Source organism: Pagrus major, chromosome 5 (genome assembly GCF_040436345.1).
Source record: "Pagrus major chromosome 5, Pma_NU_1.0".
Lineage (NCBI taxonomy): Eukaryota > Metazoa > Chordata > Actinopteri > Spariformes > Sparidae > Pagrus > Pagrus major.
Window position 1 is genome coordinate 36698051 of NC_133219.1, and position 14151 is coordinate 36712201.

Consider the following 14151-nt stretch of genomic DNA (forward strand, 5'->3'; position numbering starts at 1 on the left):
TTCACCTATAAGCTGCAGCATTTCTAAACAGCTGACACACATGTGTACAGACAAAAACAACATGCACATACATTCCAGAGCACATCAACGTAAAAGGATGAAAAAGCTGCATACTTACAAGAGGAAAAAACTGTGCCTTATCCCGCTTCTTTCTGCCCCCAAGACTTTGCAGGACAATAGCAACGTTTTAAAGCAAAAGAAAAACGAGTGGAGAAAGCAGAGGGTCATTCCATTCAGGACTAAAACCCCGCCGGATGAAAAGCAGAGTAAAACGGCTTACTGAGAGTGAGAGGAGGAGGAGAGGGAGAAAGAAGGGAGGGAGGAAGGGAGGAGGCAGGAAAACCAGACAGCGAGCGAGAGGGTGACTGGGAGGGAGAGGAAGAGCGAGCGCCAGAGCGAATGGAGGGGAAAAAAAAAAAACAGGGAGATGATCGGGACCAGGAGATAGGGAGAGAGAAGGAGGGGTGAGACAGATGAAGCTCAGTCCCTCACACTGTTTCAGGACCATGGACAGAGCACTACCTTTTACTGTACAGGGAGAGCAGCAGTGAGGATGTGAAAGAGAAAAATAACACAAGCAAGAGGATAAATGTAAACATCTGGTCACTCACGCACCAGTAAGTGAGTCAGTTTAAGTGAAACGTCAGCCGAGGACTGCCAGACTGACTCCACTGATCAAATGCTGACGCTGATCAATGAACTGCTGTTGCAGAACTCAAGATACACATCAGCTTTCATGCTGGGCAGACAGGGTGAGGTTCAGGGGGAGAGAGCCTCTCATGTGGATCTATAGCTGCTTAGCTTAATCTCCCGCCTACCTCAGCTGTATCAGTGTGAACTCAACTAGACCCCACAGAAACCACCGACTGGCTGACAGGGTTTCAGCATCGATGAATTCCTCAATTATTTCCACCAAACTTCAAATAAAACCGTTCCAGCAGGATCCACTAAAAATTCACCATCTAACCAGCAAATCTTCCCTTGTGTTAAATTCAAAATAGGAGCCACCACTGGAACGAGTGATTCAACGCGCCGTGATCCCACTTTTTACAAGCAGCGGCAAACACAAAGCAGGCGAACCCACGAGAGAGGTCGTGTTGAAGCGAAGGGAAACACTGCCATCTGCTGAACGTTTTTTTCCTCAGACTGCCGGCAGCAGCTTCTGTAAACTGTTAGAAATCCAATCTAAGGCTAAATTAGAGCAAGATGCACTCATGGAAGGACAGGCAATTTACAAGAGAAGGCTTACAAATGGAAAAAGGCTGCAGATGTGACACCGGTACTAATGAGAAATTCGAGTAGTTGATTCAGGTTCAGGTCAGCTGTACATGGAAAAGAATCTCATGGCTCACAGGCAGAGAGAGAACTGAGGTTGGAGCTGGACCAGGAGGGCAACGCTGGATTAAACTCTGCTTTTCAGATAGAAAAGAAGATAAAGGTGAAACAACAAGCCACATCGAGGATATCAACTTATAACTTTGGTCTCTATCTACACACATGATGTGCCAGGAGTTTACACTGTTCCCCCTCTGAGGAGATCGATGTGAGCTCTTTGTTCCACTGACAAAGCCGAAAGAGGACGGGTTAATGAATGTGTACGCACCCTGATACTGATCCGTGTCTGTCTCACTCCACTGACAAAGACTGAGATCCTCCAAAATTAACTACAAATCAAATTTTGATAGGCACTGACAACATATATAATCATTCACTGTGGCACTGAAGAATTGCTCTCTGTCGCAGTTGCGTCGAGAGATACTTAATTTTCTCACACAGCATCCCTTTTCTCACATCCTCTTAAATCCTCCTCCCACACTTAGATTAGCTGTGAAAGGAAATGTTAGGAAAAACACAAAGACACTTGTGTTCTTCCTCTAAGCTTTAAAGCAGTTACTGAGTCAACGCTTGAACAAAGTACCAACAATTGCCTGCTTCATAAAATAAAAGTCTAACGCATGACAAAGCAATTACAACGCTCATTCAATAATTGCTAGAGATTGAACTGTGTATTCAGCAAACAGTTCAGGAGGTTCTGAGTGACAGTGTTTAAATCTACACCGTGCAATGAAGACAACGGTGACCCCGGTGTGACAAATGGCAGCGGACTCACTCGAGAGCATCTCAGATACACAGAGGCAGGTGTGCGATTTCAAGCATTCAAATGTCAAACGTTTGCTCAGAAGAGCGGGATGAAAACGAAACAGTCAGTGGCTGAAGGGCGAGCCGGTCAACTTTGATGACTGCCTCCCTTTCATAGCATCAGCTTGTAATAGCTATCACATCATATCTGGACTGAGGAGAGGTTGCCTGACATCAAACTGTATCAGGAGAAGCTTCTTTTTACTGCATTTCAAGTCTGATTTTAATCTAGAGCCGCAACCAACTATTATTTTTCTGTTTGTTGGTTTGTCAGCAGGATTAGAATAAAAATACTGAACAGATTTCCACGAAACTTGGATGGGGGATGGATCTCAGTACCAGAACAGACCCTATTAACTTTTGGTGCAGATCCGGATAAAGGGACAGATCCAGGAGTTTTGTGAAACATTGCGAGATAGGGTGTTTTTCGACATTTTCATTAATTTCTCAGGTTATAATGCATGGATCTTCATGAAAAATACCAGCCGTATTTAGGTGGCTGGTTTCTATTAGTGAGTATAATATGATGTGGATCCAAATACGAATCTGGATCTAGCGTATTTAAATATGTTTTATTTGGTACTGTATTAGGCTTGAGTGAATCAAAGGGGACTGTTGGACCTTGGCGGAGGTATGCACTCTAGTAATCAATTAATCTGATTAATCATTTGGTCGATAAAATGTCAGAAAATAGTGGAAAATGTCCATCAAAGTCTATGGTGAAATCTAAAATGCCTTGTTGTATTCGTCCAAAAACACAAAGATGTCCGTGAGAGGCTGAAAACAGCATTTTCTGTCATTTTTGCATGAAGTTACTTCAAAAATAGTTGGCAATTATTTTTCTGTCAATCATCTATTTTTCGGAGTGTTGCAGCTCTAATTTCATCCTTTTTAAATCACTGGATCCTGGAATGGGCCCAGGATGGTACACTGGGTGTAAAATTAAATGTTGGAAGTGTGAATGTTTTATATTTCTGTTTTTCCCACTTAATCTGTGCCTGATAAACGTTTATCTAACACATACATCAGGTTAACGAGGCAAACAACGAATTAAGAGGGGGCAGCATACAAGAAAGAGCAGCAGCTTGTGGTAGGTGTACTCGACACCAGACCATGCTGCACACACACACAAACAAACAATCACATACACTCATCAAATATGTGGGTATTACAATAGCCTAGCCATTTCTAAATATAAAATACCAACCTTTCTCTCCTGCTTACTGGAATTGGTGAGCTAAAAAGCACTCACATTCTCCCACAGTCTATATTTGGTGATCTGACTTTCAAATGGAGGCCAGAGGAATATATAGCCTGTCTAAGCCTCTATAGACCCTGTCTGCAGAAGACTGAGGCAGGGAGGCTTTGGGATGACGCCAGGGTGAAAATGTGAAGAAAAACGGTCCTCCCAGGCTTTTCCCACAGCCTTTGACCAGCGACCCTTTATGTAACCGTACAAGAATGAGTCCCCTTGGAAAGGAGACTGTCCTGTTGTCAGGAGGCCGCTGAATGGAAGCCCAGGTTTTTCACAGCACCATTAGCATATCAAGCTTGTTTTCCAACTCAACTGAGCAGACAGCGCTGCCCTCTTCTGGCTCAGTCTGGAATCTGAATTACAGTAAAGAAGGAGCTGATACACCAGCTGTGCTGAATATGAACTGGCAGGGGACACTGGAAAATCAAATATATCCAAATATCTAGGCTGGACCATGCTGACCTTGCTGCACACACCTTTGACATCTCAGGAATCTTGATAACTAAACTAACAAAGCCAATACGCACTCTTGTACTGTGTGTTTGCCCAAAGACTGCCGTTATCAGCTCAGCCTAATTATCAAGGTTAAATTCTGACCATTAATGTCTTGCGTAAGTGCCTCATGGGTGTATGACGCTCTTACTATAAAAAGCATGCCATGCAGCTTAAGTTTTCCATATAAAAATCAAATCGCTGCTTGCTTCAGCTGCTCTTACCAGACTGATCGTTCATCATGCGGATGGCTTTAGCTTTGGCCAGCTCCAGTGCTGTGACCCATCTCTGCCTCTCCACTTCCGTGCTAGCTTTCAGGTGGTATGTGCGGCCGCCGCTGCTCAGGACGATGTTGCAGGCGTCCTCTGTGTCGATGTGCGCCGTGGCCAAGTTGATTGTTCCACGACACGTATGGGCCATCTCTGCCTGCGTCCTGCAACAGAATACCAGGCAGAAAAAAATAGACTTATCTGTCATACCGCAGGTAGGATGGTGTATTTGACATTCATACGGCCAACAAGCACAAGCAGGGAGGCAAGAAGGGACAGAGAAATGCTCAAACATTATATAAACATTCACTTTGAAAGCCAAGCAGCACTTGAAATACTTATTTCACTAAACACACATGTTCTCTGTGGCACAGTCACCCATTCATGAAATCTAAACCTGCATTAGCTTAAGTTAAACAAATAGGATAGTTTGAGCTTCTAATTCACTCAGCGTGACCTGCCTGCCCTGCTGTGAGAGAGCTGAATTGTGGGTATTCTGTGCAGCCTCCACTAAGACCAACTGTTGCACATTCAGTGGGCCACAGTAGTCCAGATAGCGAGGCCATTGTCTCGCTCCGAGCCTCTGTAGTGAACAAAACCAAACAATGAATGACAGTGTGAACAAAGAGAGAACAGAGTGTGAGAGGTAGTAGAAAAAAGTACGAGATAGTGGGGGAGAGAGCCGAAGTAGCAGAGCGAGAGATTAGAACAGAGAGGCATGAGAGCGTTGTACGTTGAGTTTCCAAAAGCTCGTGCAATAAAACAATGTCTGCATAGCATGACAGTGTGCACAGCAGCAGCAGAGAAGTTTAATAGTTGCTGTACCTCATCCAAAACAGAGAATCAGTAGTTTAATCATTAGAGAGTTTTTAATTTAATTTCTAAATAAGGTCTTTTTCCGAACAGAGTTACAAGTATATGCTGAAGTGAAAGAAAGTAAATTCAAGAGAAACGTTGCATTTACAACTGGGTGCTAAGAAAAGCTGGCTGGCTGACAGTCTGTCACGGTCAGAAAAGCTAAGCTGCATGGACCATCGTGGCCCTCAGAGAGCTAAAGCACATGCAGTTCACCCCGACAGCCACAGGCCGCTGATTTTGCTGATTAACACTCTCAACCAGAGAGCAGCAACTAATCAGTGAAATCACATGCTGTGGTGGATGTCTAAACAAACATGTTCCTCAACCCTCATTGTCACATGATTACCCATCCATATTTTAGAAATAGCCACTTTAAATCATGCAGCCATGCAATCACGTGGATGCGTCTGTATTTGTCTGTGGGTGTGAACTTCATCCATCCACTCGTGAGCCCCTCACTGCCAAGAGCAGCTGTTGCTCAGTAACACCGAGCTCCACACCAGCTCCTGTCTCAGTCGGCACTGACATGGTGGCTGCAGCCTTATTAAGTCAGAGGTTGAAGTGAATGTATAAGTTCTGCCAGGCAGTGATTTCCCTCACACTGCTCCTACTGGCTGAAGTCAAGTCTTGTTAGGATGCCAATCCAGAACAAGCGCTTCAGTGTACCGCTCTCCGGCCGGCGCTCTGTGCACATCAGTTGTACAGACAAGACCGCACTGGGGCCATGCGAAGCCGTGCGGAGGGCGGGCGGGGATCCTGAACAGCCCGGCCTCCAGCCGAGCCCAGCCGTGCTCAGCTGCAGAGTCCTGGCTGTAAGTGGGTCAACAAAGTGAATGAGCTGCTGATGAGTAAGATGAGAGTCCTGCTGATCGCTTCTGCCCTGTGGGGAGGCGAGGCCATGCAGAGGCCATGAAATTGTACAGTCAAGGAAACTACAAAAGCTGTGAAATAGAGATAAGGACTACAAAGGCGTTAAGGTACTAAGGCAAGGTGAGTAGGGGGCAGCTAAGGGCATGAGAGAGGGTCCTGCAAGTTGCGCTAAGCCGGGAGAGAATTGCAGTGCTTTACCTTTCAGTCCCATGTGCACACATCGTCATAAAACACAAATCCACCGATCTGGAGCATGTAATGACAGAACAACAACCAGTGAACAACAAAGAACAGACGGCCACAAGCATGAGGAGACATTCACAGACAGGCAGAGGAAACAGGGCACAGTACCCAGAGCGTGAGAATGTCGACGGGTTTTGTTGTGACTGGGGGCTGAAATATCACAAGATATGGAGGAGAGAGCCAGAGAAACGCTGGGGAACGTGTCGTGCTGAAGACGGAGAGGAAACATGAGACAAGAAAACCAAAGCAATGATACTGCAACATGCAAAGGATAACATGACCTGCTGAGAGACTGAAACAATGGGATGGAGAGAATGTGGCTGGACTCCCTGCTCTCTTTAACGTCACTCTGCTGCTCTCACCTTCACGGAAAAAAAACACGTCGGCCACCCGGACAGGCTCGCACACAGGGTTACACTTTCACAGACACACACACACAGTAGCCTGGTGCTAAAACCAACGAAGAGCCCATTAACAAGATTAGATCACAGCATCCACATTTCTTGCTCCAGTCACTCTGCTGATGTGCCAGGCTAGTAAACAGGGTTCATGCCAGGCTCTACCCTCCAGCTGGGCCCAAGGTTGGCGAGATCAGCGCTCTCCCTCCACGTCTCCCTGCACCCAGGAGCTGAGCGTGCCAGCAGCAACACCATAACCTGACTCTCTAAAAGGGACACGATGGTGCCGAACCCCCACCGAGCACTTAAATTGATGCTATCTAGTTACTCTCCTGCAGCTGAGAAGGAAACGTGTCAGGCCGGCTCTACTATGAAAGACCAGGCCGGATACACCGACAGGGCAGCTCCAATAGCACTCAAAGCTTTAATGCCCTGTAATCTTCCCTAAAGCACCGAGCCAGATTTACGTTAAGATGTGAGTAAGTAGAACCGAGAGTATTAAAACTGGGAGGAAAAGTCGATTAAGAAATTAAAACTGAAAGCTGTTCAGAGAGGAAAAAAGATCTTATCACACGTCCTCGTGAGAAAAGCAGCAACGAGGCTCTTTCTGGGATTTAAACTAAAAAAGACCGCGAGGCTGACGTGGAATAAAAGACAGCCTGCCTTGCAGTGTCAGAGCCAGAAGTAATCAATAACAAGTGCAGCGTCGGATCTCTGTAAAACTCATTACAGTTTAACAGGCACAAGTGCTGAGTGTGTCAGTACATCCACAGAGTCAGAACATTGATTATGGTCCCCAAATGGACTTTGGCTTCCCAGCAACAGGTTGGAGAACTAAGCCTTTGCTTTGACAACAGTCGGCTTTGGGAATGAAAGTAATCCCTCAGGTTATTGGCTAGATTTCTAATTGGCAGTCGGTCGTTATTGATTTTAAATACGAACTGGCCTTTAAGAAAGGGCAAACAAATACAGCTGATCAATGCATGTTGGACTATATTGAATCTGACAAGACTGGCTCTGGCTTTAAAGTGCATCCTCTTATGATAGTGTAATCCATCAAATCATGTCACATACTTATCCACAGACTTCATTAAATCCTTACTGTGCTTCCACTTCCAATACAAAGTAAAACACTGACAATATTATTGTACACAGCAGCTTAAGTGTTAATAACACAGTGTCTGGTAGTATAATAGTATGCAGCTATTTATAACTAGCATATTTCTCTGCGCACTCGTCTAATAATTGCAGGACAAGAACAAAAATGTTCGGCACAGCGTACATCTGAGATCAGCACAATTATCACTTGACATGCAGTGAAGACATTTTAATTAACATGTTGTCACATCTGTCTGTTTCCCTTTTCCTTCGCTCACAATAGAAGTGCAGACAGTCGGCCAGGGACGGCTCAGACAGAACACAAAGCCTGAAGTCAGACAGGCACAATGTGGTCTGCCATGAAGACATCGGTGGAAGGGGAACGCTTCACTGCATCTGTGCTCAGATGTCGACGGGCTACCTTTACTTCAGGGACGGCAGCCACCTTCCAACATAATGGACTATTAATAGAGGGTAGAGGCAACAGGCGTCTTTCCTTTCATAGCCAAGCTAAGGCATGAGTGCAGCTTTGGCTACAAAACCTCTGTGTCAGATAACAAAAGACAATCAGGCTGCTTGAGAAAGTCTGGCACTAGCCTGCACGGGATGAGATGGCCTCCAAATGTTGTTTTCGGCAAGCGCGATCAGTACAGAACGTTCTCTGTCCAATCTGAAAATGTATGTTTCTGCAGAGTGCATTTATGACCACAGGAGGTGCAGGGATGCATCATGAGCCAAAATGTTGCCTTGCAGTCAGAGGAGTCAGACCCAAATCCCTGCACTGACAGGGAAGCTTTTAAATAAGGTAGCTTCAAAGCTGATTTTGAACTCTAACCTCTCAGCGAAAGCTGACATTTGAAAAGGCAATTCTCCTAGAGGGAGTGGCTGAGTAGCACATTAATTATTTTTCGTACTGTGAGCAATTAAACTTTGCATTTTACACATTAGGCTTGAAATCAGGAGATTACCTTAATCATATCGCATGTTTGAAGGTGTGACGGCTCTGACTAATAGTTCTGTTAGCAGAGGAAGGTTAACACCCGTGGGCGCACCTTTCTGAACCATTTAATTAGGAAAACTGGGTCAGACAGGGTGAACAACTGTTGCAGCAAATACTCCATCACTCCCTGTATGTGGACCATGCAGGAGAGGATATATTTCACTATAATGTGCGTGGCATGACTGCATGTGACCAGTAATGATTCTTCTTCTTCTTCTTCTACACAGTAAGGCATCATTAAGTGCTTCATTGCTGCATCCCACAGTGCAAAAGGTCTAAATGTGAGGCCTAATCATGAATGGACAAACCTCATTAGCGCACCAAGGGCAGTTTGACCTCAGAGGCGAAACAGCTGAGTCCTTCACCATCGATAAAAAGCAGCTAAGTGATTGCAAGCGAGCCGGTTAAACATGCAAGTGGCAGGCAATGAAAAGCAATGAAAGCAATCCAGCGTACGTGCGACAAAACTCAGAGGTCGAATTGTTTTTCTCCAAATTTTCAAGAGCTTTCAACCATGTAACCATCTTTACCAGCGGACACAGGAAAAGTGGACATCAGAGTTAAGACTATTTTCTCAGACAAAACTGTTCCCAAGGTCAAGGTTGAGCTCCTTCAGACTGGACCACGTGACAGTGATTCACCTGCCAGTGAGTCCACATAACATTAATGTGATCAATCAAGAGAATAAATTGAGTTTGGTTTAGTTTGATCCATCCAAGCTGCTCCTGAGACCCAATACTGAAATACAGGAGGGTTAATATGTGGACATGCTCTATGATCCATTCATTGTTTATGTGTTGTGCCTCCACACACACCTGTGGAAACATGACTCCCCTAGCGAGAAGCACCTGAGCCACAGGTGTGTTTTTTATTGTGTAAAGCTAACGTTAGCTCGCGGCTAATGACGATGACAGCTCTCTCATTACTGCGACCACACATTAGTGACGTTAGCTGAAGCGATGACTTGAGTTAATGTCGCAAAAATGAGATGACGTTGACACGGAATAAAAAAGTTCAAAGCGACATTGACATAAAACTTAATAACGAGGACGTCAACTTTACTAAATTGACGTTTAAAGTGTCAATGAGGAGCGGGCAGCTGCGTCTCCAACTGAGGCTAGCGCGTTAGCTTCAGTATGCTAGCTCAACGTCTGTGCCAACTACTCACGTTTCTGACACTTTATTGAGTTAAAAAACATTAAAGCTGTTGCTGCTATGTGTGTGTCTGTATTTGTCAGTGTCTTTCCGTCACACACAGCCAGTCAGAGTAAAATGTCTACGCGTCTGTCACTGTCAGCAGCTCGAAGTAAACAGACAGCTGACTCCCCGTTTGACAGCTAGCGTTAGCCTGATGCTAGCCAGCTGTGGGGATGCGCTGGAGGACCGGCTGTGCGCCCCCCAGTTGGCGTTTCGTCGGAGAAAATGTGGCAGAACATTTTACCTGTAATACGAAAGCAGCCCATTGCTGAGGACAAACCACCGCCGCTGGTACCCTTTCAGGTAGTTGGTCCATTTAAAAAGCCAGCCTTTGTACGTGTCCGACCCCGGTGCCGGGGCCGCGGCAGAGGCGGACGCCGAGGAGCCCTTCCCTTGCTCGCTCATCCTCCGCTCCGCCGCTCCGCCGAAAGGGGCGCAGGATAAACCGGGGACACTACGCCACCCCGGGGGACTACCTGAGCGAGGAAATGAGTTCGACGGGAGGGAAGGGTCCGGTCCAGGGGGCGAGAGAGAGAGACCACCGTGAACCCCGCTCACATGACGCCGAAGGCAGGACGAGAAGTGATGCCAAAACACTTTGCTGATGCAGACTGCAGAGGACTCGGAGCACAGAGCTGCACTGGGTAGAGAGGAAACTCCTCACGCGGCCTCAGCGTAAACCAACAAAGGCTGCCACCAAAACCCACGCTGATCCCCGCGAGGACGGTGCCAGACAGACAGTCCGGTGTCGGCCGGTATCGGGAGGGGAGCGGCTGCCGACCGGGTCACTCATGAAGTATGGACCTTGAATGAGAAATGGCCGCTCTATCAATTCAAGTCTATGATTCACAGCTGCGCCACGTGACGTTGTTATCTAAACATTCCTAAACATTTGACATGCTGCTGATCTCAGACCTGCTGCTGTCAGCTCACCTGCAGCCGTCAGGTGAGCTGCAGCCGTCAGGTGAGCTGACACAGTAGAAACACGCTGTAATGTCGTGTGAAACAAACACCTGGCTGCACACTCATAACATATACTGATTGATAAAGATGCACAGTGATGTTAAACATCTGGTTCCCCCTTCACTTCATCCACATTTGGGGGGCCCAGTACTCCACAGGGGCCCCACCTGTTGATTGATTTTTTTGGTAGCTTCCTGCATCATTAGGGTATTTTAATCTTAAGGCACAATTTGGTATCAAAAGAACTGTGATATGATATTGTATTTGTTTATATTGTGTATATTCACAAATAAAACTGTATTTAAAGACGCACTATGTAGTTTTTGGGGAGAATAGAAAGATCATCGCTGACAAACTAAATCAACAAACCTTCTTTGTTTTCATGAACGAATAAACAAACTGACCTTAAAGTGACGACGAGGAACGCTCAGTTTTTGTTGATTCTGGCGGGCCCTGGTACGACACCAGCACCGGCTGTCGTAATGATCTTTGCCAGAGCGATTTGTTTAGGAAGCGGATGACAAGGCGACTGCAGGATGGATCGCGATGAGGTAATGTTTTTATATGGGATTTTTATTATGTGATATGATTTTAGTCACTTTAAAGGACAACACCATTTCATACTGTTTTACTTTGTTTACATGTGGCGGACCCTGCCACCTTTCCAGCTTCAAACAGTGTTCTGGGGACCTTGTTTTCCTCTGAGAGCAGCTTGTTCACTCTGTTATGGAAGAAATAAATGTTTCTGAGTTTGTATTATTACATCATAAATATAATTTTGAGTTTGAATTCCTTCTCCAAACTTTAATCAAATTACCACAAACAGACTGACACTTGTTTACTAAAGGGTACATGGGATAGACAGGGTCATAGAGAGGGGACTAAGGGGATCAATAACGGCCCAACAACAATCTCTTGTCCCTGATCTCCATCACACTTTAATGTGGCAGATGATCCAAAGAGCTGTCACGTTTAGGCTTGATGGTTATCGAACCATGTAGGTTTTCTTATCCACAGTATTAAATTCTACTATATATATATATATATATATATATATATATATACTACTATATTGGAGTTTATTTGAGTATTGTGGATGATGTACCATAGAGGACACTGTTGCAGTAATCCAGCTTGGAGGTGATGAATGTGTGCATGACAGTTTCTGCAGCTGTGAAGGACAGTGATGGACGGATGCAGGCAAAGATGACACCTAGGTTTCAGTTGTGAGGGGAGGGGAGTGCAGCAGAGGCATCAGTGGTGAGGGAGAAGTTGTGGGTGGATTTTGTGTGAGTTTTAGGTCCAATAATGATGATTTCTGATTCATCACAGTTCAGTTTGAGGAAGTTGGTTTGAAGCCAGGATTTTATTTCCATGATGCAGTCTGTCAGGGTTGAGTGAGTGGCAGCGGTGAGATGTAGAGCTGGATGTCATGTCAGTGGAGCTGAAGTCCATGACGGCTGATTATGTGACCAAGCATGTACAGGATGAAGAGGAGGGGACCGAGAACTGAGCCTTGGGGAACACCTCGGCAGAGGGGAGCAGAGGGGGATTTGCAGGTATTGATGCTGATGAATTGGTGTCTGTCGGTGAGGTAATCAATAACCTTTGTCATTGGAAACATAAGCATGTTTCAATGCAATGAAAACACTGCTAATTAAAGATGCAGAACGATGTGTTTTTAAGTTTCTAAAGATTGGTTCCCCCCCTCCGTATGCCTCACAGTGGTTCTGTCTGTGGTTCTGGTGGTGCTGGCGGACCATAGTGGGTGGATATTTTGCAAATGTTAACTTTTACAGAAAAGTACTATTTTTCTCCTGACACAAAGGGTTAGGTCTAAGCACGAAAATGTTTGGTTTGGTTAGAAAATCACAGTGTTTTGCTTGAAATAGCTCCCTGTCTCTGTCGCCACAAACACCCCTGTAGATGTCCTGAGGTCTCGTTAAAAACACCTGGTTTTGTCACCACCACCACGGCTAGAAAATGTCCCGTGTTGTCCTAAAAATATTCAGGGGTGTCAGGTTTACAAATGTCGTGTACCCTATGACGTGCAGAAAATACAACTGCTAAAATGTTATCCTGACGACTGGACTGAAAGATGGACTTTCAGATTTAATTGTAGGCCTGGTCATCAGGTTTTCCTCTACGTTGAGTATAACAGTACTTTTGGTGGCACCTTCAGGAATTTCTCCTGTGACTGTTTTCTGTTTATTGTCCCCTTCAACAGTGAAGTGGAGTATCTGCCCTCGGATACGTTCATCTCTGTTTACAACCAACTCAATAAATAACAAACCTGACTACAGCCACAAGAAATGTTGAGTCTGTGTACGATCATTACAATTCTGCCTGAATATTAATGGCAATTAAAAAAGGAAAATCTTCCATTTCAAGGGTCATTGTAACTGATAAATAATATCATATACCATGAAACCGTGAAACCGTGATGTTTTCTGAGAAGGTTATCATACCGTAAAAATCTCATTGTCATGTTTTGAGCCTCCATCAGCCATCAGGCTACACATGCAATATAATATCATGGAAAATTACTGTTTAATTACTCAATTAATGTATGAATTTGTCAATATACAGGCTATTTTCAATATCACAACGCTAACTCAAGTAAAAGTAGGTCATTATGATCTTAGGGAGATCCCAAGAGGATGCTCTAGTTTTGTTTAATACGATCAAATCCTACATTAAATACCTGGAGGGGGTTTAGTTTGTGACGCCTGATCTGTTGTCAGCCTCTGATTTGTCTCCTGATAACATCTCTTTACCACAAGATGGCAATGTTGTCAAAATGATCTTCACGTGGTGTTTACAGATTGTTGCACAGGACTGAAAAGTGACCAGAGGGAGGGTTGCTGTTCTCAAATGCATTTAATAATTCATCATGTGTCAAAATAAAACCAAAAATTACTCACAGTACTAACACAGTAAAAATAAATACAAGTAATGTTTCTGATAAAAAACTGTAGCCCTTTTTATTTGGAAACGCGCAGCAGACAGACTGATGAGAACTCATGCTACACACAGTTGCTTTCTAGTGTATCTCTGCTACATATTTCTTTTTTTTTTTTCTCCTAGAAAACAAAACAAAAACAAAAAAAGGATCTACACACAGCCATCTGCCCTGATCGAAGGGGTTCAACACTACATCTCGGAGGGAATCGTGAGCTTGTGCTCTTTACATGCCAGTGAAAAACGACCACATTCACTCCACTCAGCTGCTCAGAAAAAAACATGTAATACAAAAAATTAAACACGATATCAAATTTAAACATCAGTGCAATTAAACCCTGACCCGTTGGCTCTACCAACAAAAGCATGCAAGTCAATAACTCTATGAATCACTCTTATATACAGTAG

General features: G+C 44.7%; 1 protein-coding gene across 2 annotated transcripts in view; it reads right to left on the bottom strand.

The window, feature by feature from the left end:
• The window catches only part of osbp2b (oxysterol binding protein 2b), a 49905-nt gene extending 39211 nt beyond the window's left edge, over positions 1–10694 (bottom strand). The window contains exons 1-2 of one of the 2 annotated variants that reach the window (XM_073466548.1): positions 10527–10694; positions 4111–4319 (exon numbers count right to left, since the gene is read on the bottom strand). In XM_073466548.1, the coding sequence (XP_073322649.1) occupies positions 4111–4319; positions 10527–10612 (295 nt within the window). In that variant the 5' untranslated portion in view covers positions 10613–10694. Of the gene's footprint in view, positions 1–4110; positions 4320–10063; positions 10323–10526 lie in introns of those variants that run through there. The other variant, XM_073466547.1, reaches the window with a different exon arrangement.
• Between the last annotated feature and the right edge of the window lie 3457 nt (positions 10695–14151).